Raw genomic sequence first — 23,068 nt, forward strand, 5'->3', positions numbered from 1 at the left:
AAACTTAATTTTTCTTATTCTAAAACTTCTTACATTATCCTGAATGACCATTTCCTTTATTGAACAGAAAGAGAGCATCACGTTAAAGTCAATCATTTTAATATTGTTCGTCTCTTATATATAAAGGCTAAACGGAAACAATTGTTGCCAGTCTATCTGCCTGATTCTGGTGTTTTCATTATTAAAATGCGAAAGTTTCAATAAGATTTTAACAGGCGGAAAATCAAATGCAAATAATAAGAACTCAACAATACTTAAAGAATCTGTCCACCACTTCTCTGACATAATATTTTAAATTAAATGTTGTGATTTCGATCAAAAACTGGAAAAACTTAGTTCATTCAAAATGCCGTAGGATTAGAAAGCAATATCAGATAGCACACCAGTTCATTTGGTACGGTAGTATTAGGTACAACTTAAACATCTTTCCAATTTAGAAGAATGGAACATAAAAGCCATGTACAGAAACTTTCGGAGAACCATACCATATAGAATTTCACACATGAAAACTTATTTAACATGACTCGTAGTATACGTATACACATTTTGCTCGTTATTTCACCCTCTTCTTTTCACTCAGAAGACTAGAAAACTTCCTAACATTGGCACTTAAATAAATTTGTCGGGAACTCTTTTCAAGGAAATTTACATTACAGGAAGTTGAAAACTTCGTAAGGTCAGCTGAAAAGTGACAGAAATCTGAACTACATTGTTCATCTACTTTCTAAATGCCTCAATATGTATATTATACACTATCTACCTATAAGTATTTGGACTCGTGTGATTGAAAAGAAAAACAAACTTTATTCATAGTCAATAGTTGGTGGAGCCTCCACGAGAGGCAATTACAGCGTGAACCCTCCGGGGCAAACTTTCCACAAGTCCTTGTGTGACGGCTAGTGGTATTTTCTTTCACTCGGCCTGGAGAAGACATGTAAGTTCCTTCACCGATTTTGGACGGGTAGTACGCCCCTTAAGTCGGCGATCCAACTCTTCCCAGAGGTTCTCGATAGGGTTCAGATCTGGGCAGGCCAGTTCATTCGATTAACCCCATTGGCACCATACCTAGTCTTGGTGAAGCTCGGAACATGACAGCTGGCATTGGCGTCCTGGAAATAACCAGGGTCCACCTCCAACTGCCACAACGTAGGAAGCGCATTGTCATCCAAAATAGTGCAGTAGGCATCTTGCATGGGACTAATGCCGATGTTATTCCCTACACGATCTATACCGGCGTAGGGCGTGACGTATTTCAAAACCGCAGATATAGTCATTTGCATAGGTGTCCAAATACTTATTGGTAGACAGTGTATTTAAAGCTGATGATTGATGTATGAAGGGGAAAAAAACATCAAAATGTGAAGCAGCAAGAATTATACCTGTTCTTTAGATAATGATAAAGTCTCCGAAAAAACAGTCCATACGACTCCTTCTGTACAAGGTGGTGTTGTCAAAGAACCCTCGTACCGAAAGTATTTCTTGGTATTCCTTGGTAGGAGGTCACGTAAGCGGAGTTTGCTTAAAATTGGCTCTTCGTCCTCAACATTACGAATCTTCGTCAAAGTTCTGAATATAGGATCCAAAATAACGTTTTTTTCAGCTGAAATCTGAATACATTTAAAATTTGAAACTGTGCATATAGGACATACACCGAAGAGCGATTACATTATGACTACCCTGCTAATAACATGTAGGACCACCTTTAGACCTCAAAACTGCTATCCTCCGCCGTGGCATTGATTCCACAAGGTGCTGATAGGTAATCTGAGGTATCTGGTACCAAGCGCTCACCAACTGGTCCTGCAATTCCCTCACATTGCGAGCGTGGAAGCACGAATTTGGTTTTCCAAGTAGGACCACAAATGCTCTATTGGTTAAGGTTAGGTGAATTTGGGGGCCAAGACATGACTTGAAAGTCACTGGAATGTTCCTCGACGATTCGACCCTTATGACATGGTGTATTATCCTGTTGGTAAAAAAACACCATCCCCCGCAGGAAAAACTGTTGCCATGAATGGGTGAACCTGGTCTGCAACTATGTTGCAGTAGCTTACAGACGTCAGGGATTGTTCTATGAGGATTATGGGTCCTAATGTGCCCCATGAAAACATTTTTTATGGGCCAGAAACGATGAAAACCTGGGCGATCCCATTGTCATAGATGGAGGGTGGTCATAATGTAATGGCTCTTCGGTGTATATACATACTATATGCGAATAAAAATTAACAATTCTTTGCATCATGGATAGCCAACCAACCCGAGGTATGCTCGCCTTTTAATATTTCAACACAAACTGCGGTAGTAAAACATAATAACAAAAAAAACTGCTTTCAAGAACTTTATCAAAAATCGTAAATACAACTCAAATTGAACAGAAATTTTTATACTCAAAATCTACACGATTTGACTTTTTGATGTTTAGTAATTTTAGATAAGCACATAAATGTGTACGAATGTCTTCTGTTATAAATCAAAATATAGCACAAGAATTACTGATACCCACTTAAACACATAATTTTACAAATATCCCGGGGAACTAACCCTAATATTGACTTGGAAGAAAAATCAACTAATTCTAAAGTCATCAATTCAATTCATCTCTGATTGTTTAGTTATTGTTAAGAAGTAAATGTTTTGTGTTATTCGTTTTTACTTAATACATGCCCAAACTGACTGCTCCTTTAAAAATGCTAATTAACAATTCAATTAAACCTAAGTTTGTACATTTAAGTTATTTTATTGTTTTTAAATTCACAATATTCAAACTTAAGGAAACAACTATATTTGTGAAAAATATCACATAATCAAGCCTGCAAATAATACTTTTTTTTATTATATTCTTTATATTTAAAAATATGAGGGCATTGTTACTTTTTCTTCTGGAAGAGGCCCTCTTATCAAAAAGGTTGACCGCTGTTGCATGACATCCGGACTTGATGTATTATTTTAACATCGGGGCTGTTAAAGTGATCGTGTGATTCAGATTGCAAGATAGTCCCTAAATTCGAGCGATGCACCCTTTAAACACAAGTTTCTTCCCTCTGAAAGTGGGTTTATTTCTTTAACCGGTGGTCGAAATTAGGGCAAATCATTGTTCCAGAAACAGAGCAGAGTTTTTTGTTATCAGATTCTGGAAATCAAAAATAAAACATTTCTTTTCTCTAAATTCTTAAACGAAAAAAATAAAAAGAAGCCTTCCAGGACTTCGACATATCAGGAAAAGAAGAAAAAATGGTAGTAAAAACATTTTATTTACACCTTTCTTTCGGAGAAAGTAAATTTTCCGTAACTACCACTACTTATTAAAAAGTAAAACATTTAACTTTACTGTTTATTTATGTATACATTATAATTCTTGCAAGAAGTAGTTCTTGTTAGTTTACATCGCTCGAAAGAAAGGTACAAAAGTAATATTTCTATTACAAATTTTTTATCTCTTTCGAATTGGTGGCAACTCCTACATTTCCTATATGTTCTGCTACCTAATAGAAATGGAATGCTCAATTCCCTTAGGGAGGAAGCTTGAAAACTGTAAGGTGCACCGTTCAATTTAGTCACTGGTAGTCATTACAGTGTTAGGTAAGAAGATTGATTAACAGTTTTTTTAAAATGAAAAACTCGTAATTCAAAAATCTGCAATCTTAATGGGTCTTTAAATTTTTAGTTCTTTGTATGATGGAATTTTGTTAATGTGTTTGTATTTCATGATCGATGAAATTTGACGTCACATAACAAGGTAACAATGGTGTTTCGGCAATTTATCACGTGCAATTGTTAAGGGGACAATTTATCGCGCATGAATCGTCACGGTGACAGTTTATCGTGGCCGCAATTTGTCGCTGGAACAATTTAAGGAGGGCACAAAATGAAACTAGCAAAATAAAAAGTGAACAATGCGCGAATTGAAAAATGGACCACCCTTAATAACTTCTGATTGGATCATCCCATTCTTCTGATTTTCAAATATGGTCCTCATAGTTTGGTCATCCAAAGTTTGGATCACTTATTGTTAATTTTAGATTTTGCGTATTTCGCCATATCTCGAGAACTTTTTAAGCGATTAGAAAAAATTTTGCACCCAATAAAATTCGCTCATCCAGGGAAACTTTCATGCAAAATATAACTTTTATTAAATGTTTATTATTTTTTATAATTTTATTTAAAAATAGTCGAAAAAATTTTGAATTGCAAGGTATGTAATTTCTTACTTCAATTTTCTCTTATTCAATTTTAAATGGCAAAATACAAAATTTGAGCAAAATCAGTCGATAATAGTTCCTCAAAAATCGAATTTTAAGATACTCGTGCTTCCAAATATTTTAATACGGTTAAAAAATTCTCGAGATATAATGAAAGACGCAAAAAGTAAAATTAACATTAAGGGATCCAAACTTTAGACAGCTCTATTGACCTAACCATTCGGACTATATTTCCCAAATTGCGGCTATCCCCTATATATTATGGGGGTCAGAAATCCGAATGCGTTAAAAAAAAAGGTCATACTCCGTCGAAAAAGAAGTCAGTTATTCAGAGAAAGTATACATTCTTGTGTCTGATTTGGTAACTTAAAATTTCATCAGCACTAATTAATTAGCATACCCTTTTTATGGGTACAATTAATGGACTAGGATGTATTTCATGGAAATCGTAAGAAATTGTGCTCGCGATCAATTATGCCCTCGACAAATCGAGCTCGCGACGAATTGTGCCTACGGTGGATTGTCGTTAGGTCGAATTGTGTTAAACAACTAATTGTCTTTGCGACGAGTTGTATCCAAAACGAATTGTGCTCAGAATGAATTGTCAGCGCTACAAATTGCCTACGGCAAACTGTACCCGCCCGCAGAATCGATAACAATAACGAATAAAAATAAAATTTTAAAAAACGGTGTTCAAAAATTTCATGCAAATTTTATAAGTCACTCAGATTTAGTCCATGGCACGTCCGTTATATTTACTATCAATGACTTGATTTAGCATAGACGAATACAAAATTTTGTAAAATTCGCTGAAGGGAATTTTTCGAAAACTTCATAGAGGGAACTAGGAGCAAAACTCAGCAAAATGTCACCGCAAACTCACGATTTCGGTGACATTACTACTAACTCGAGAACTCAAATTGCAACTGAATGTCTTTGTCAGATGATAAAACGAATTTCAAACGTTTTTAAACTGCAACAAGTAAAGCTTATCGCCAATTAAAATTTTGATCACTTTTTGACACTTTTGAAAGAGGAAGAAAAATAATAAAATAAGGTTTTTGAAGTGCGCAAATTCTATTTTTATCACAACTAAAATATCAAACGAATCATTTTCGCAGTAATTTTCTATCAACACCTAAAATTTGCCCATGTGTTTTTTTTTTTTTCAGATTTGATAAATAAAGATTTTCGTGCCCGATTTGAAATTTTAATGATGGACGACATGTTTTAATAAAGAAATGTATTTATCAGGTTTGTAATTCTTAACGTTTTTTAGAATTATCTCATGGTTTTGTCAAAGAAAATCGTAAGGGCAATTTTAATTTCTTCAACAAATATGAGTTTTTTTTTTTTTTTTTTTTTTTTTTTTTTTTTTTTTTTTTTTTTTGCCGTAAAAACTATTCCACAGAGAAGGGAGTAAATGAAAATTTCCAACAATAGTAATATTTTTAAGAAATCTTGCGGACATGCCTAACAACACTTTAATTATTTACTTATTTCACACAATTCAAATCGGATACGAACTGCCTCCATCACTTAATAATAATTATTATTATTTCAATACTTCATAACTAAGCAGCTAAAGCAAAACGCTCACTACCTTGAAAAAGATAGCCAAAACTGCTAGTGTCTTTCCTCCATTCGTAGTATTTTTCAGACTTTCAAAAACCAAGTGAGTCTAGAAATAAAATACAAACAAAATGAACATGTATCTCTTAGGTGAAATTTTTATTTTGAACATTACTCAAAAGGCGTCTTAAAAATATTCATCACAGTTTAAAAAACATGTATCAAATAATGGATACAGCTCAAAATGCGTCTTTAAAATATTTATCACAGTTTGAAAAACATGTTTCAAATAATGGATATAACTCCAAATGAGTCTTTAAAATATTTTTCACAGTTTGAAAAACATGTTTCAAATAATCGATATAGCTCCAAATGCGTAAATAATTGCCACGGTTTAAAAAAACATGTTTCAAATGATGGATATAGCTCCAAATGCGTAAATATTTGTCACAGTTTAAAAAATATGTTTCAAGTAATGGATATAGCTCTAAATGCGTCTTTAAAATATTTGTCACACTTTGAAAAACATGTTTCAAATAATGGATATTGCTCCAAATGTGTAAATATTTGTCACACTTTGAAAAACATGTTTCAAATAATGGATATAGCTCCAAATGCGTCTTCAAAATATTTGTCACAGTTTAAAAAACATGTTTCAAATAATGGAAATAGCTTAAAATTCGTATTTAAAAACGAACTAGATTTTCGTATTTAATATAATGAAAATAGCACAATATACGTGTTTAAAAGAATTAACACAGTTCAAAATGCATGTTTAAGAGAATTGATAAAGCACAAATTCAATGCTAAGTAAATAAATTTTTTTAACCTCAAATCAAATCCATTTGGAATTTAACTTCCTTTTTGTCAACATTAATAATAATCATTATGGAACAGGCTGTCGAATTGAGTGGTTGAGGTTGTTGACCATATTACAATTGTAACTTTTATTTTAAAATCTAAAGATCACTACCAAGAAATTTAAACAACTGAAAAATCTGGAAGAAAAAAACCTTTATCTTCTCAATATTTTGGACTGCGTACCCTTTTNGGGAAATTTTGTTTCTTATTTGCTGCTAAAAAATGGCGTCTGATTCAGTCAATGATTTTGATGGAACTAAATGAAAACGTGATAAATTAATGTCTGATATTTACAGGCTCTCGCTAGACGGCGTACTCGAGAGTTGCGATCGCGAATCTTTTCAATATTTTGGACTGTATTTTCATACTCTTGCGTACCGAAAAATTGCCACCTAAATAAGATATCTTTAAACGCAAATATAAGTTATATCTTTAAAAGAGTAATTATTAATAGTAATAATTTGCATTTAAATACATATCACTTTGATAAATTAATGAGATAGAAAAATTGAACTTGTCTCAAAATAAAATTATGAACTTTTAAAGTTTGCTCAATTAAAAGTTATAATAAAAATACGTATGATGTCACTTATATATTAAGAATTTATTGAGATTTTTCATGAATTCTTTAAAAAATAAAGTTAGAACTGTGGTTTGAAAAACATAGTCAAATGCAATACCCATTTTCTAAATAGCTTTATACTCATCTTCATTTTCTTTAACACGCATTTCACGCTATGGCTTCCAAAACAAAAAGTCCACTAATAATTTACTCAATATTTCTTAAAAAGTACTGAAGGTTAAAAAATTCTGATAGAAAATTATCAGACCAACTTTTCCACGCACATAAAATAAATGAAAAGGCTAAGTTGTGTAATGTGCGCGTATCACAGAAATACGTAATGTGTAGAGCCCGGAAGTTCAGGCAAAATGCCATAAATGCCATTTTCTACCTTTTTTAAACGTTTTCTTCTGAAAATGCCTTTTTCTTTCCTTTTGTTCATAAATGCCTATTTCTGTCAAATTTAAAATTCTTCTGCAAAGCTTTTTGTGCTTTTGACCGAATATAAACGCAAAATGAAGAAATTTTGAAGTACAGAAATGGTTGACTGTCATCCGACGTATTGTAATGCATTTATAGAGATTAGGACTTATTCCTTTAGTCTTATTAATATTTCCTCTCCGTCTCTTCGTGGCGTCACCTTTGTCGTGGCGTCAGAAAACGTGGCGTCACATTCGCCCGATGCGCTTTGCAAGGAGAGAGAGAAAGGGAGTGAAAAGATTGGAGTTATTTTTACTTACAACCAATAGAATTTATTCTTACTTACGGCCCATATAGCCTACACCATCGAATAACTCGTATGCTCTNGCATCTAGTTGTGATGTGCAACAACAACCAATCATCAGAATAAATCTGCATACAATATTATTGTAAGTACGAGTTTTAAATTTTTATTTCGCATCTACGCAGTTGAGGTTTTTTTTTGTGCAATTATGTCCACTTCTTTTGTACTATTGCTACGACAGTCGAGTGAAATGAATATGTAGGTATACCGGATACTTCTAGCAACTTTTTTTATACCTTGGATACCTATATGGGCTTTTAGGCATTACCAACTACCATTTTGCTCCAATTTTAAATGCCTTTTTTAAGGGCCTATTTCAAGCTTTTTAAATGCCTTTTTGCCTGCCTATTTTTGCATTTTTTATTGCCTGAAATTCCGGGCTTTAGTAATGTGTTTCATTTGTGTGTAAAGAAACGAACATCAGCTATAATTAGTGAAAAACTTGAAGCAACACAAGAAAATCATTTAACAACATGTGAAAAACATGAAGCAACACATAAAAATTATACAGCAATGCAAAAGATTTAGAAGATTTCCGTTGTTTTTCAAGGAAATACAAATTTAGAGTGAAATATTTAAATATCAGAATTTCACCGAATACAAGACGATTTTAAATTGATCATAGTTTTAATCATTATGTCGAGTAGAGAACACATACAACAAAAATATTTTCAAAATTCTGAATCTTTTTTTCGAGCATTTTTTTAAAATTAACACAGTGTGTGAAAAGTGTTTTTTTTACCAAGATCAATAAAATAATCATACTAATAATAAATCATAGTTTTAGTGCCTCAAACATATAGACAAAAATTTTAATTTTAAAATACATATCTATACCTATGTTGCAGCCTGAGCCCTCTAGCGTCAGAACACGAAGAGGACGAGAGAGTTTTTTAAAAAGAAAAAACAGTAGTTGTAGAAACGAGGAACGCGCCTTACCGAACTATCTTACTAAAAACTTATCATCATCTCTTAGCTATCATACTTCATTAATGTAAATTCATCATCGTCATATTTGTTAATCAATCCAATAAATGTTTTTATAGTTATTCAAATTGATGATCATTATGGATATTTATTGTTAAATATATTGCATGCCAACCCCGAAAACAAAAGAGTATGGTTGGTCTTACTGCTTCGTATCATCACAGCAAGGTAAGTGATACCTTCCCTTGATTCATTTTTGGAAGTAGTGACGCCTCCAGTATAGAACAACCTATCTCCATTTAAATATTTGTCTAAATAAAAAAACATCAATATTCATAAAAATATTATTTTCAAACAAGCTTTATTTCATATAACGGCAGAGCCTTCGGAAAACAACCTAAAAATATGCTTATAAAAATAACTTTCTAAAATTCGAACTTATGCGAATTCATCTGCGGGTTAGTTTCATCTAAAAAGTCTTCCACGGAGACAAATTTCTCCCAATACTTGATGAAATTTCTACCAATACTCGTGCCGCGGATACTCCACCCTTTCAATTGGATAAGTGCTCTTAGGCAACTGAGGTATTGTCGTTAATAGTGGTCATAGCAAGAAGAAATAGAGGTTTCTATCTTTGAATTGATGGTTGGAGGCATATGACTCCTGAACAGGAGGTCATTTCCTGCTCGTGAACTTTTGAAAGTATAACAAGAACATAATTATGCTATTCAAAAGCATCTAAATTGACATTTACCAATTGCTATCCAAACAAGTGGAAAAATAAATGGATACTTTTCGGTTTGCGGGCTTCAGGGAATTACAACTTTTCTTTACTTTGTTTTAATTTTTCTGTACGTCCATTTTGTTCAGTTTTTTTAAAAAAAAAAATTTTTTTTTAAATATTAAAAAAAATAATAAATTATAATAATAAACAGAATATGCTGTGTTGTGTGTTAATTGTAAACGTGAAGTAAAATTGCCACGCATGTTATTGGTTTTTGTTCACAAATTTATTATTAGGTCATACAGAAAACTTCATTTTACCTCCAAAGGAAATTGAATTCCATTAATTCGATGCTCAGAACCATCACTATCCGAGATACCCCAATGGAAATGAAGTTGCCGGAACAGAAAGGTATCATCTAGTCCACCCTCTTTTATGGCAAAGCTCCTTTTGTTACTGCACTTAATTTCAACTGCAAAACATCGTAACATTTTAGTATTAGCATATTACACTAGTGCAACTTCTACAAGTTTTTTTTAAATGAGATGTTCGGCACTCTGACTAGTTCCTAAAATTTTGTCATGTGTATGAATTTTACTTTTATAACTTCTAATTTGTGAACAGACAACAGACCAGAATAGTATTGTTTTTGCGTTTTGATAGTATGAGAGGGATTTGGTGTGAGAGTAAATTTTCATGTCTACAATTGTGATTGATTCCTCAATACATTTTAATAGCGATAAATGGTAATGTTTTCTTTTTTTTTTCCTTCAGATTATTTCTTAGTCTCCTAATAATGAACGAAGGAAACCAAGTTGAACTCCTGGTTATAAAACAGAATAAAGATGTAAAATTATATGTGATAACATAAATTTATAGTGCAGTCTGTTACAGTGCTTCTTTCAAATACGTTTCTAGACATGGTTTGGTTATGCATACCTCGTGGCTACCATGATACATGTTTAGACGATCAAACCACCACTAGCATAATGGTCGATTTTTTTTTTTATTAGAAGGAACGTAAAATGTTTTTAATTTATACTTTTATATCATGAAACATACTTCAATATTTTAAAACTCAATTTTTTGTTTAACAATAACATTAACTGCCCTTAAAGTTTTCGCTTAGCAATAAGTGCTTTTACTGATTGTTTGGAGAACAGCACAGGAACGACCCTGGATTGAGAATCTGAGTGCATCGTTAACCAGTTTGCTTTCAAGAGTAAAAAAAAAGTTTCCTTGTACCACGTTAAATTATCTAATAACAAAATAGTCTTAAATATAATCAAATAATCTTAATTTTGATATTTTACCTGTTCGTCCATTGTTTAAAAGTCTAGGTTCACGTAATAGGAAGTCAAAATTTATGAAGCGAATGCATTTTATCCTCTCACTTTTGAAGGTGGTGTCCGTATCAATGTCTACTGGCGACTGATAATTACTGCTGCATGTTTTGTAAATTATATCCCATTCATTTTGACCTAAAAATGTTGGGGGGAAATGACTCACATAAATAGATATGTAAACCTTCATAATAATGCACATAATTGTTTAACATAACGTCAGAAAAAGACAATTAATTAATTTATAGTAGACAATTATAGTCTTTAATTTTCTACAATTCTTTAATTTCATTAAGATAAAATTTATTAAACTCACAAAACGGGTTATGGGTTATAGTCCCCTTGCCGTCCGGCTAACCGTTAGAGGTTTTCGTGGTTTCCCTCTCCATGCAACTCAAATGCGGGTTAGTTCCATCAAAAAGTCCTCCACGAAGGCAAATTTCTTCCAATTCTTAATCCAGGAGCTCCCTTGTCTTCCGGATTGGGTTCAAAATTACAAGGCTACGGAGATGAACATTGGTAGTCGAAAACCCTAATGTGGGTCAGCTGTTCAATGACGGTGATAATATATATATGTGGTACCAGTTCCTGTACACTGAAAGCCGTCAGCTAGAAGTCGCGTTAAGCTAGAAGTCCAGCCAGACGATGTAAGCTGGAAGCTGCTCCCTGTGCGCATGACAAGGAAGCAATGGGAATTTCCCTAAGATCAGAGCGCGGTTTGGAACTAACCGAAAAAGACGCATATGGACTCCGACGAGGAGTAGTAATTTTCTAAAAACATCGCAAAGACGAACTAATTTATTTTTGTGTTATTTGATTGTTAATCGTCCGTGTTTATGTAAATTTCTTTTCAATATATGTTTTTGTTTAAGAACAGTGCCTGATCTTATTTTCAAAGACGACCACTCTTACCGTTCCCACATATATACATCGTAATTTTTATACAAGAAGGCCCATTTCTACTTTCAAAATATTAGCCTTATTAATTCCTGTTTGAACTCATTCGATTAAATGGGAGAAAATACGTAGGAAACAATACCTTACTTGTCTGTATAGCAATGTAAGATGCATAAATAAATTCATGTGCAGAATTGTACTTTTTGTTCTTAAAACCCTTATAACTTCTAAACTATTGGTCAGATAATCTCGAAATGAGTGCCATATAATTTAGTGCGGAAAAATTACATTGGAAAATTTGCGTTACATGTTATAGTACCTGACCTGTATAGCAAATGCAAAGCGTATATATAAGTTTTATAGACAAAAACTTTTGCAACTTTTGAACAATGTAAGCTATGTCTCACTTGTTTAGGTAGCAACATCAGATGCTTTAATAGGCACTATTATAAATTTGTACTTTTTTATTTATAAAACCCTTATAACTTCTAAACTATTAGTCTCATCCAATTTAGAGTGAAAAAATGCATCAGAAAATATGCTCCAATTGTTTGTTTAGAAACAATTCAATACTGTCCCTTAAATCAGCAGTATTTCGCTCATAAAATAGGAAAGCGTACAGCGAAGAATAGGGGAGTTCTTAGTCATAATTTATAATGACAGTGTAAAGCTTTCTATGAAGAAGATTATGATTTTTCGGATGTTATATTTGACTATTTATACAAATTGCAAAAATTAACTTTCATGATTTAATTTTGAAAAAAAATATTTTATTTAATAACCATCCTAGAACAACCGACCCAATTTTTGAGTTCACATTAACTAAAAATTTAAAATTTGATATCTCAAGAGCTATTCTACCATTTCGTTTAAATTTGTATTTTCGTATATAAAATGACATTCTTTAAAATGATGTAAAAATTTGTGTACCTACTGCAATTCAATTTTTGTTTACTTTTATTAAATGAAATAATAAAAAATAATAAATACTTACTCTAAAGTTATTTTTAGCATGGAATTACCTTTGGATAAACGAACTTTATAAATGTGTGCAAATTTTTTTTGATTTGTTTAAAAAGTTCTCAAGACATACCGATATGCAAAAATTAAATGAACATTAGGGGCCGAAACTTTTGACTGCTCTTTTGATCCAACTATTGCGTTCATATTTCCTAGGTAACAACTATTTTCTCTTATTTTGAGGGTTATGAATCCAAATCTATCGGGAGGGGGGGAGTGTATTTATTCAAAAAGATAATGTTTTTGTGTTTGATTTCGTAATTTAAAATATCGTCGTCAACAAATTAATTAGCATATTTAATGTAAGACACTCGAACCAACACATAGAGACATTAAGGTTTAGTCTTAGTACGTGAAAATCCGATCATTTGATCAAAAGTTAATCAGAGCATTCCCCTCCTTATTTTTCTCCCTTTTTTTTTTTGCATATTGTACACGTAATGCATAAATAATTAAAAACCATAAAGCTGCCTTATACATTTTGTGACACATTATTATTTGGGAAAAAGGCTCTTAAGATGACGGAACAGAAAACTGAAATAATTTAGAAAAACACTGAATTTAAAACCTGGTGTTTCTTCTGTATACATCCATGTGTAAGACTGTAGATTTTCCTTTTCTCTTGTCATGCTCTTGTCATCATTGCTGATATAGTTCTGGACTTTCTCACATTTAAATACACAAGATCCTACAAATATTGGAATAAATTTAGTCAAGAAAGTTATTCAAGTTCTAAAAAGTCACGGTTTTCTATTCTTTTTCATTTTACTCTTTTCATTAACAACACATTCTAGATAATATTACACTATCTGTTAGCACACATTTAGACAGTACGGCGCGGAATGATATAAACAGCTGACACACCTTAAAATTTTTATACAAGTTTTGATTTAACCATATAAAGCGTGACTAAAGGAGAGAGAAAAATAGAATTTAGATAGATGAAATTGAATGAGATGAAATTAGATGAAATTTGGCATATAGATAGATTGAAGCACGAGGAAGGTCACTGTCAACATTAGAGCATTTTATGAAAAACCGTTCGAGAGGGATGAGCTAAAAACGAAATGAAATTTTCTGATTAGTTAAGTGTTAGCCATTGCTTTAATTTTAACTGTGGATTATTCTATTTTGTCAAATATTTTAAAAATAAGTTATATTTACTTGCTTATGGCTCTACTTGATCGAGAAAAAAAGTTTATTGCACATATTTTAATGCTTAAGTTGTTGTTGTTGTTTTTTCGCTATGTCAGTTAAATCCAAATGTCAGCAAAATTAAAGGAAGAATGGAACTAATTCTCTTAGGAGAAACGTAAAAAATCGACAGGCTATTATTGACGTCAATGATATTAAGTTAGATAATAACTACTAATTGAAGTAACAGAAATGAGCTACGTAATACTAAACTTCAAAATTAAAAGAGTACTTATTAGTTCACCCTTAAAAATCGTTATACTATTTTTGACGACAATGATGCTTAATTAATGTTCATATGTATTTTATTTTATACCCGTCGTTGAACAACCGACCCAATTTTGAGTTTACGACTACAAATGTTCAACTCCGCAGCCTTTGAGTTTTGAACTCTATCCAGAAGGCAAGGGATTTCCAGGATCAAGTATTGAAAGAAATTTTGCTTTTGTGGAGGACTTTTTAGATGGAACTAACCCACATTTGCGTTTAATAGAGAAGAAGGTCACGAAAACCTCCCACGGTCAGTCTGACTGCAAGGAGACTAACACATGATCCATGTACCGTCTGACAAGATACTTCTTCGTTTGGGAGATATTATTCGCCGTATTAGAATTGATACTAACGCTTAATTAATAATGGTAATATATATTAATTGAAATTTATAAAAAAAATAAGCTACGTCTAAAAAGTACAGTTAATGAAGAAAAGGTTAATGGGAAATTCGTTTAGGAGAACTGTAGAAAATCTCAGTACGTTGACGACGCTTAATTAATTTAGGTAATATGTACTACTGATATAATGGAAATTGGTGCAGTTTTTATAAGAAATCTGCAAAGGGTTTTCCATAGTTTCATGTAATATTTTTCAAGTAGTAGAAAAGATAGGGTATTAATATTTTCACCACTATGTATAAATAATTTAAACAGTTATTTAAAGGTCAGATAAAGAAATGTTCGCATAAGGATTCTATTCGTTTTTAAGATTTCAGTGTTAGTTTGCTGCTACTGATAATGTATCTTGTACAAAACTCAAATTGTGAAGAGTTAGGAAAAAGTACCAAACATACAAATGTAGGTATAATGTATTTATTTATATTGATCTATTTGGTGATTTTTAATTAATAGTTTTAAAACTATAAGCAGTTTTAATATCGATACTGTGGAAATGAGTGTCTTATTCACCCTTGAAAGGTATATATACCGGAGAAAATTACTTGATAGTGTTAAATTTTGATGAGTTGGCCGCGAGCAATATCAGGAAAGCATTAAGGGAGCTAAATACAGTTAATCTCTCTTCAGATGTGATTTACTTCAAAAAATATGTTTTGCTTATAATAAAAGCGTAAAGCCATCGGAAAGAGCAGCAAATAGCAATAAATAAATTAAATTAATTATTTTAGCCTTATTAATTGATCGTAGTAGAAAAAACCCTGTAAGTGATATTTTCAGAGATTTTCTAATCAGGGCTAAAAAAAAGAAAGAAAGAATGATCTCCAAACTATTTTATTACCAATTGGAAGGAGAGATTAATAATTCTTTGTCTTATTTTATTTACCACTGCCTAATTTGAAAATAAAAATAATTGAAGCTTTTTAAAAATTAATGTGAATTAGTTACGTTAAGATTAAAGTGAAAGTAAGAACAATTACGTTACATTTAACAGACCAAAATTGTGACAACCAACTCGATATTTTCACTAATTTATAAATACCCCTAAAAATCAAATTCAGATTTTTTCTACCCTACTTCTGTTTAAAAAAAAGTTTTAATGAGAACTTAAATTAAAACATTTTAATTAGTCTGTAAAAATATAATATGAGATAATCTCTAAAATTTAGAATTTAATAGCCATATTTATATATATTTATATCTGAAGTTGATAGATGGCGCCATCATTTCAATATTAAAATATTTCTTGTTGACAAGGGTCGTCTGCCACGTGCCAAGAACTTCCAAAGGCCAACGAACAGAATAATTCTAACTGGTTTCTTTCGACCTACGGTGAGCGTGTGTTCGTTTGTTGTCTGCTTGGTGCTTGGTGCTTGGTATGAGTGGGATCTCAGTATTTGGCCCGAAGGGCCACCAACTGATTCGTCATAATCTGTTCGGTCGTAAAACTAGAAGTCTTGTACNTTAAGCTCGCTACGCCACTGATATATATATATATATATATTAGTACCTCGTTTCATTTCGCATTTCAATCGAAGCAGTGGCATACAGATGCGCAAAATTTATAAATTTGCCCTATCTTAGACAGCACACAATTTTTTTAAAATTATAATATGTAACAAAACACAAAGAAGAGACATTCGGGTATTTCTAGTCATTCATTTTATTTTAATTTATGTATTTTAATTTTTTAAATATCAATTAATAAGGAATAAGTAATTGGAATGGAAAGACGGTATTTAGAAGAAAAGAAAAAAACAACAAAATTGGAACATTGTATATACTTATCACTTTGAAATGAAATTTATCTTACAGATATGAGAAAAGGCCTCACTATCTAACAATGAATATATCAAAGTTAATGGTTATTATTATTTTTGTTTTTGGAAAGGAAATTTTAAAAAAATATATTTTTTTGTAATTTTTATAGTAGGGGTACGCAACCTTTTTTTACTGAAGGATTGCGTGCTCAAGTGTTTAGAAATGTTGATGGCAATTATGGTAATTTTAAAGTAAACATCAGTATATGAGACACAATTCTTTTCATCAGTCAACTTGGTAACATATTTGCATAAAATGATTCTTTTTAACTTTAAAATTCATTTAAAACCGAAGAATATCAATAGTCACTTTTCAAAATAAAAATATTTCCTTTTTATTAAAATATTATAATTTATTGAAAAAATATATGAAGATAGGGATTTCTTTTATCCCATCATGCGGTACAAAAGTGCATTTTAAAATAAACTAACTAAAATGTTCTTGAATTAAAGTGAAAATGAAAAAAAAAGTAGATCTATATTTCATAGAGCAACAAAAATGTAAATTAAATTACAGAAATTGAATTGGTCTAAAATGATTTCAAATAAAACGCATTATAGCTCTGAATAAGATTCACCATTCAGTTGGGATTCAGATTAATATATTTTAACTTTAGGACACATTTAAATTTAGTAAATTATCAGATTAAAGAGATTTTATGAATGTTAAATCTTAAGACTTTTATTTTTTTAAGCCTTTTTTAAGATACAAAAAATTAAAAATAAACTCAAATTTAATAACAGTAAAAAGTTATAAAATACATGTTCAAATTTCGGGTTTTATATTAATATTGTATAAAAAACATCGATTTTTTAAAGGAAAAAAATTATACGGTAGCAAAAAAAAAATTTAAAAACAACATGGACTAACGATGAAATCGGAATAAATAACAAAGGTTACGTTAAAATTCCTGATTCGAAAATCATAAAATAAAATTGATGAATTTTTTTTTTTTTTCAATTGCACTATTTTATCAAAAATGTATTGAAAAAAGAAGAAATAATCATTTAGGAAAAAAAAAAAAAACTAGACCTTTCTTTGTCAAAATGCTGCCTATATACTAGTAGAAATTTGACTAATAATTGAAATCTGTCTTTTTTCTTTTTAGTATGCTACTATAATTGAAGAAAAAAAAAGTATTTTTATTGAAAAAAATTTATTCAGTTATGCTAGACGGACAGGCTTAGCTCTCAAGGCAGCTTTTAAGAAAAAATATTTTTCTTCAACTGAAGTAGTTATCAAAATTACGATTCACCTCAACTCAATTTTTTATAGATATTAATGTAATAATTGTGTTTACTGCTTATTCTTTGATTTCCAATTTGAATCACACTTAAACATTGCACACTTAAACATGCAGCGATATTAATCAACAAGCATATATCAAAATAATTAATAAAGTTAAAATAATTCAATTTTTTTTATTTATTATTATTTGCCCTTGGTAGTGGCTTTATGCTATTATATTAAGCAAAACATTTTTTTAGAAGTTTATCCCTTAAAAATAAATNTCTCATTGATATATATAGTTTTAAATGTGACCTTGGGCTAAATGCCAAATGCTTCAGCTTACCGTTAAACAAAAAATTTTCATTTTTAAAGAACTTTATACGACGTGTTTTAATTAAATCTAAAATTATATTTTTCGATTTTCTGCAAAATTATATTAGGAATTTCGGTTTTAAAGCCATGTTTTAAGAAGCATATTTGAAAAAACCATTTTAAAATAAATTGTATTAATATTATGGTTGGATATTAGATTACTCGTTCAACTACTATGACTAACTTCAATAATGAAAAATACTTACGAGACACTGCCGAAAATGTAATTATTTCAAATAATACAAAAACAAGCATCTTGGAGAACATTTTACTATTAATACGAGGTTAAAAGCTGGACATAGCATATTTTAGGTAGATGCGAAGATTGATGGAAAAATCTTTATTACTTTGTTCAATAACTTTAAATTTTCATCAATTTACTTAAAAATAAAATTAACTTAAAAAATGAAAATAATAATATAAAAAAAAACATTAGCAGCATTTTTATTAATGTAGGAGAAGATTAATTTAAAAACAAACAATAATCTTTTACTTAATTTCTATTCCTGAAATTGAAGAAAGTAGGTACGTTGTTTACGTCGCACTAGAGCTGCACAATGGGCTATTTCGCGACGGTCTGAGAAACATCCCTGAGGATGATCCGAAGACATGCCATCTCAATTTTGGTAGAACAGTTTAACAAGGACCGATACCGCGCACCCTCGGTCCCTACGCAGGCTGATCAAAATGGTCACTCATCCACTTACTGACTGCAGCCAGTGATGCTTGACTTCAGCATAAGAAATAGACGTAGATACCCTAAAAATTGAGCTCAAACTTTTCCGTAAAAATTTTAAAGTCAGTTATTTAGATGACGAAAAAAAATGGTAAGACTTCTTTTAGTTAGACCCCTCTACGTCGTTTGAAACCGAAAGAAGATTCAGTGCTTTAAGAAAACTAATAATGTATTTAAGATCAACCATGGCCCAAAACAGATTAAACCATGTAGCATTGTGTTACGTCCATAAAAACATTTTAGACAATACTGACAATAAGAAAATTGCACACATTTTTATTTCTCAAGTTTAATCTAAGAAAAATGTCTTTGGTGTAATTTAGTTATTTTTAATGTGTTAGCTTAATGTTACTGTGTTAACCTAATGTTAACCTTCATAGTTTTCACAGTATTTTTTGCTTATATTTATTTTTAAAAATTACTAGTTGTGTTAAATTTTTTATTCAGGCTGAAATACTAATTTTGCTTATAATATTTTTTTTCTAAAAATTACGTAATTACAAATGTTGTGTCTAGCGTTATTTCTTAACAATATACTTTAAGAATTAAATAAAAGGGATTTAAATTGTATTTTCTGATTTTTCTTCAATGTTTTCACTAGTCTAAATTTTTTAATCAGACTGTATTTTCTGTGGTATTTCATTATACATGCTACAATTCATTTGTAATTTTCTGTGCACTTACTAGTATTTTTTCATAAAATTGTGCACAGGATGTTCCGTAAAGACTACTCCTTCAATAAATTTCCAGAATTATTGTCACGCATGAAGTAATAAAAAGTATCACAAATTAATACTTAAGGAGAAAAAAGAAAATCAAAACCTGACCATTCATCAATTGGGAAATCTAGATTAGAAATGTATGTGTAACTGTCGAAGAAACATGGATCGGCTGTTCAACGACGGTTATAAAATCAAACTGGTTTAGAGTCGGGGTGGCTCAAGGAATAGAGCGTTCCCTTCCCAATGAGGAGAACCGGGCTCGAATCCCAGAGATAGCTGGTCGATACAGATTCTTGAGACAAACCAGTGATTTTATTTTATTTTATACCCGTTGTTGAACAGCTGACCCAACTTTTGAATTTACGATTATTAATGTTCCATCACGTAACCTTATGATTTTTAACCCAATCCAGAAGACGAGGGAACTCCTGGATCAAGTATTGGGAGAAATCTGTCTTCGTGGAGGACTTTTTGGAAGAATCTCACCCGCATTTGCGTTACATGGATCGGAAAACTACGAAAACCTTCCACGATTAGGCTGACGGCAAGGGGACTATAAACCATAATCCGTCTACCACTGAGAATATTTTACGTCAGCACTGTGGTCGGTACGAACCAAGAGCGGAATTCATATTGACCAGCCATCACTGGGATTCGAACCCGGTTCACCTAATTGGAAGGCAAATGCTATATCCCCTGAGCCACCACGGCTCAAACAAGCCTTTGTGGAGAACATTTTTATGGAACTAGCCTGCATTTGCGTTAGATGAAAAGGAAAACCTCGAAAACCTCCCATGGTTAGCCCGATGGTATAATGATTTTTAACCCATGTTCCGTCTACCACTGATGATATTTTACGTCTGTACTGCCTGTCCCGTTAGTGGGATGTGGAACTGTTGAAGGTTAAAAATACACAAACTTTTCGCTTTACCAATTACTAAAATCTGTAATTTTTCTTTGCTGTTCATACTAGCCCCAACTAAAAGTGTCAAATGTTTTTTACTGTTTTTTTTCCTCCATGGCAACGTCTACCTTTAAATGGATAAGATTTATGGGGTAAAAGATTGAAAAACATCCTACATTCCTCCATGTTAAAATGTCCTTTGTTTGATAACCTTAAATAAGTTCACATAATTTAGCTTTCCGTTCTTCATCCTCTTTCTAAATCAACGCTGCTACAATCACCTATAATTGTTTTATTAACTAATCCAACTCATTTTTTCATCGGATCAATCCATCCATTTGAAGGCGTGAAATCAACGTTCAATTTCTCCACCATCTCTAAGGCTTTCCCTCAAATAGAGTTCCATGGACAGGAAAGTTCGAACAACTTGCTTGGTTAAACCATATCATGATTTTTTTTTCAACATCTTCGTATTTTCTTCTTTTCATTATTTTTATTTTCTGAGATACACCGGAACAAGAAGTGTTTAAGATGTCTTTCTTAGCAATAATGCAATTTAACGTAGTAGCGGGGAGATTAAAAATTTTCACTATTGAACCCTTGTTAATTGAGAATAGCTGTCAACAGCTTTTAAAGTTTTTACTTTGTCCTCAACAGGTAATGTTTAACGTTTAATGCCTCTACAGGACATTTTTTACAAAAATTTAATTTTTATTGCAATATTTAAGAGAAAAATCAAAATGAACCTTCACACTAAGAAAATTTCCAACGAAATGCTTGTAAATTTTTTGATGTATCTTTCGCATCAGTAACTGAAGGGGTGGGGACAGCAGTGCAGTGTCATCAGGATATATGATTTTCATTTACAGTGGGCAATGTCCAAGCGATTCACCACATTCTTATCTTATCAGTTTCATTGTTCATCTAAAGGTTCACATTCCTTTGCTCACACCTGCTCCTGATGAATCACCTTCTTTTGTGTAATGGAAGCAAGGAAAACCAGTGGTCTTTGTTAATTTTGAATAGTCCACCTGTATGTTTTTGCCACAGAAAGGTAAAACTAGATAAGACATTTTAAATATAAAGCTTAAAAAATGGAAAAAATTGGAAGCGAGTAAAAATTTATTAAACGGGGGAAAAAACTTCTTTCAAAGGTTTAACATTATGGTATTTGGTTTTTTAAAAAATAAGCTTCTTACGCGTGACTTGCCGTCAGGCTAACCGTGGGAGTTTTCCGTGATTAGTCTCTCCATGTATTGCTAATGCGTGTTAGTTCCATCAGAAATTCCTCCACAAAGGCAAATTTCTCCTAATCCTTGATCCAGGAATTTCCTTGTCTTCTGGATCGTTTTCAAAATAAAAAGGCTTTGGGAACATTGGTAGCCGTAAAACTTAAATTGGGTCAGTTGTTCAACGACGACTATAAAATAAAAATAAAAAATAAAATTGGTTTAGAGTCATGGTGGCTCAGGGGATAGAGCACTCGCCGTCCAATGAGATGACTCGGGTTCGGATCCCTGGTCGATTCGAATTACGCACTTAGCTAGCACTGACCACTGTGCTGTAAGTCCTCCACGAAGACAAATTTCTCCCGATACTTGATCCAGGAGTTTCCTTATTTTCTGGATTGTTCTCAAAATAAAAAGGCTATGGGAACATTGGTAGCCGTAAACTCAAAATTGAGTCGGTTCTTCAACGACGGTTATAAAAGTAAAAATTATAAAATCAAGATGGTTTTAAAGACCGGTTTTCAATTCCGTTTATTTTAATAATTCTTTAGATTTCCATATCGTTTTTACCCGATCTTAAGTAGCAGTTTGCGACCCCCAGTTTGTATTTTTTTAAACTTAATTCTTAAAGATGATTCTAAAATTATATTATATGAGGACATAGAACACGGACCACTCTTCATCGAATCAAGATGTCTCAGTTTTCATAATTATGTATTGAATGTTAGTGAAAGGTATTGATATGATTGTGAAATACAGGGTGTTTATAAAGTCCCGGACCCATTTTAATGTTTAAGAACTCATAAAATAATAAAGATAGATTAAAATTAATAACATAAATGGTTAGATAGACTCAAAACGTTTCATGACCCTTGTCAATGAACTTCCACGTGTGCCCCCTTCGTCGCACGGAGAATATCAAGTCGATAGTCAATTTGAAGCCAGGTAGCGGCAGGCATGTCGGCATCCACTGAGGCTATTGCGGTTGTCTTGTGGTGTATGCATTCTCCTTAATATCCGCTCAAATAAAACATCACATAGAAAAGTACTACATAGAACAAACGCATCAAAAGTAAACATAACATTGCAATAGTTGCCAAAAACAAAAGAGAGAAAAATGCAATTAATTAGCAGACGATATTTAGAAAAGTACTGATATTTAGACTGGAAAATGAAATTGGGTATAATATAGCCTACGTCACAGGTTGTGTTGTTCCTACTAAATTTAACCCATGAACGGCATTTTCTGCGAGCCTAACTTCAAGCCACAAATAAACAAACGAAGTGTTCGATCGTTTAAATA

At 31.8% G+C, this 23,068-nt stretch overlaps 1 protein-coding gene across 5 annotated transcripts in view; it reads right to left on the minus strand.

Annotated features, from left to right (window-relative positions):
- Nucleotides 1-23,068, minus strand: part of LOC107457377 (putative carbonic anhydrase 3) — a 49,464-nt gene that overhangs the window by 2,540 nt on the left and 23,856 nt on the right. For 3 of the 5 annotated variants that reach the window (XM_071178676.1, XM_016075530.3, XM_043051553.2), the window contains exons 2-6: nt 13,458-13,577; nt 10,943-11,110; nt 9,950-10,101; nt 5,803-5,880; nt 1,380-1,607 (exon numbers count right to left, since the gene is read on the minus strand). In XM_071178676.1, the coding sequence (XP_071034777.1) occupies nt 1,380-1,607; nt 5,803-5,880; nt 9,950-10,101; nt 10,943-11,110; nt 13,458-13,518 (687 nt within the window). In that variant the 5' untranslated portion in view covers nt 13,519-13,577. The remainder of the gene's footprint in view (nt 1-1,379; nt 1,608-5,802; nt 5,881-9,949; nt 10,102-10,942; nt 11,111-13,457; nt 13,578-23,068) is intronic. The other 2 variants (XM_071178677.1, XM_043051555.2) reach the window with 2 other exon arrangements.

Source organism: Parasteatoda tepidariorum, chromosome 3 (assembly GCF_043381705.1).
Source record: "Parasteatoda tepidariorum isolate YZ-2023 chromosome 3, CAS_Ptep_4.0, whole genome shotgun sequence".
In the NCBI taxonomy this organism is placed as follows: Eukaryota; Metazoa; Arthropoda; class Arachnida; order Araneae; family Theridiidae; genus Parasteatoda; species Parasteatoda tepidariorum.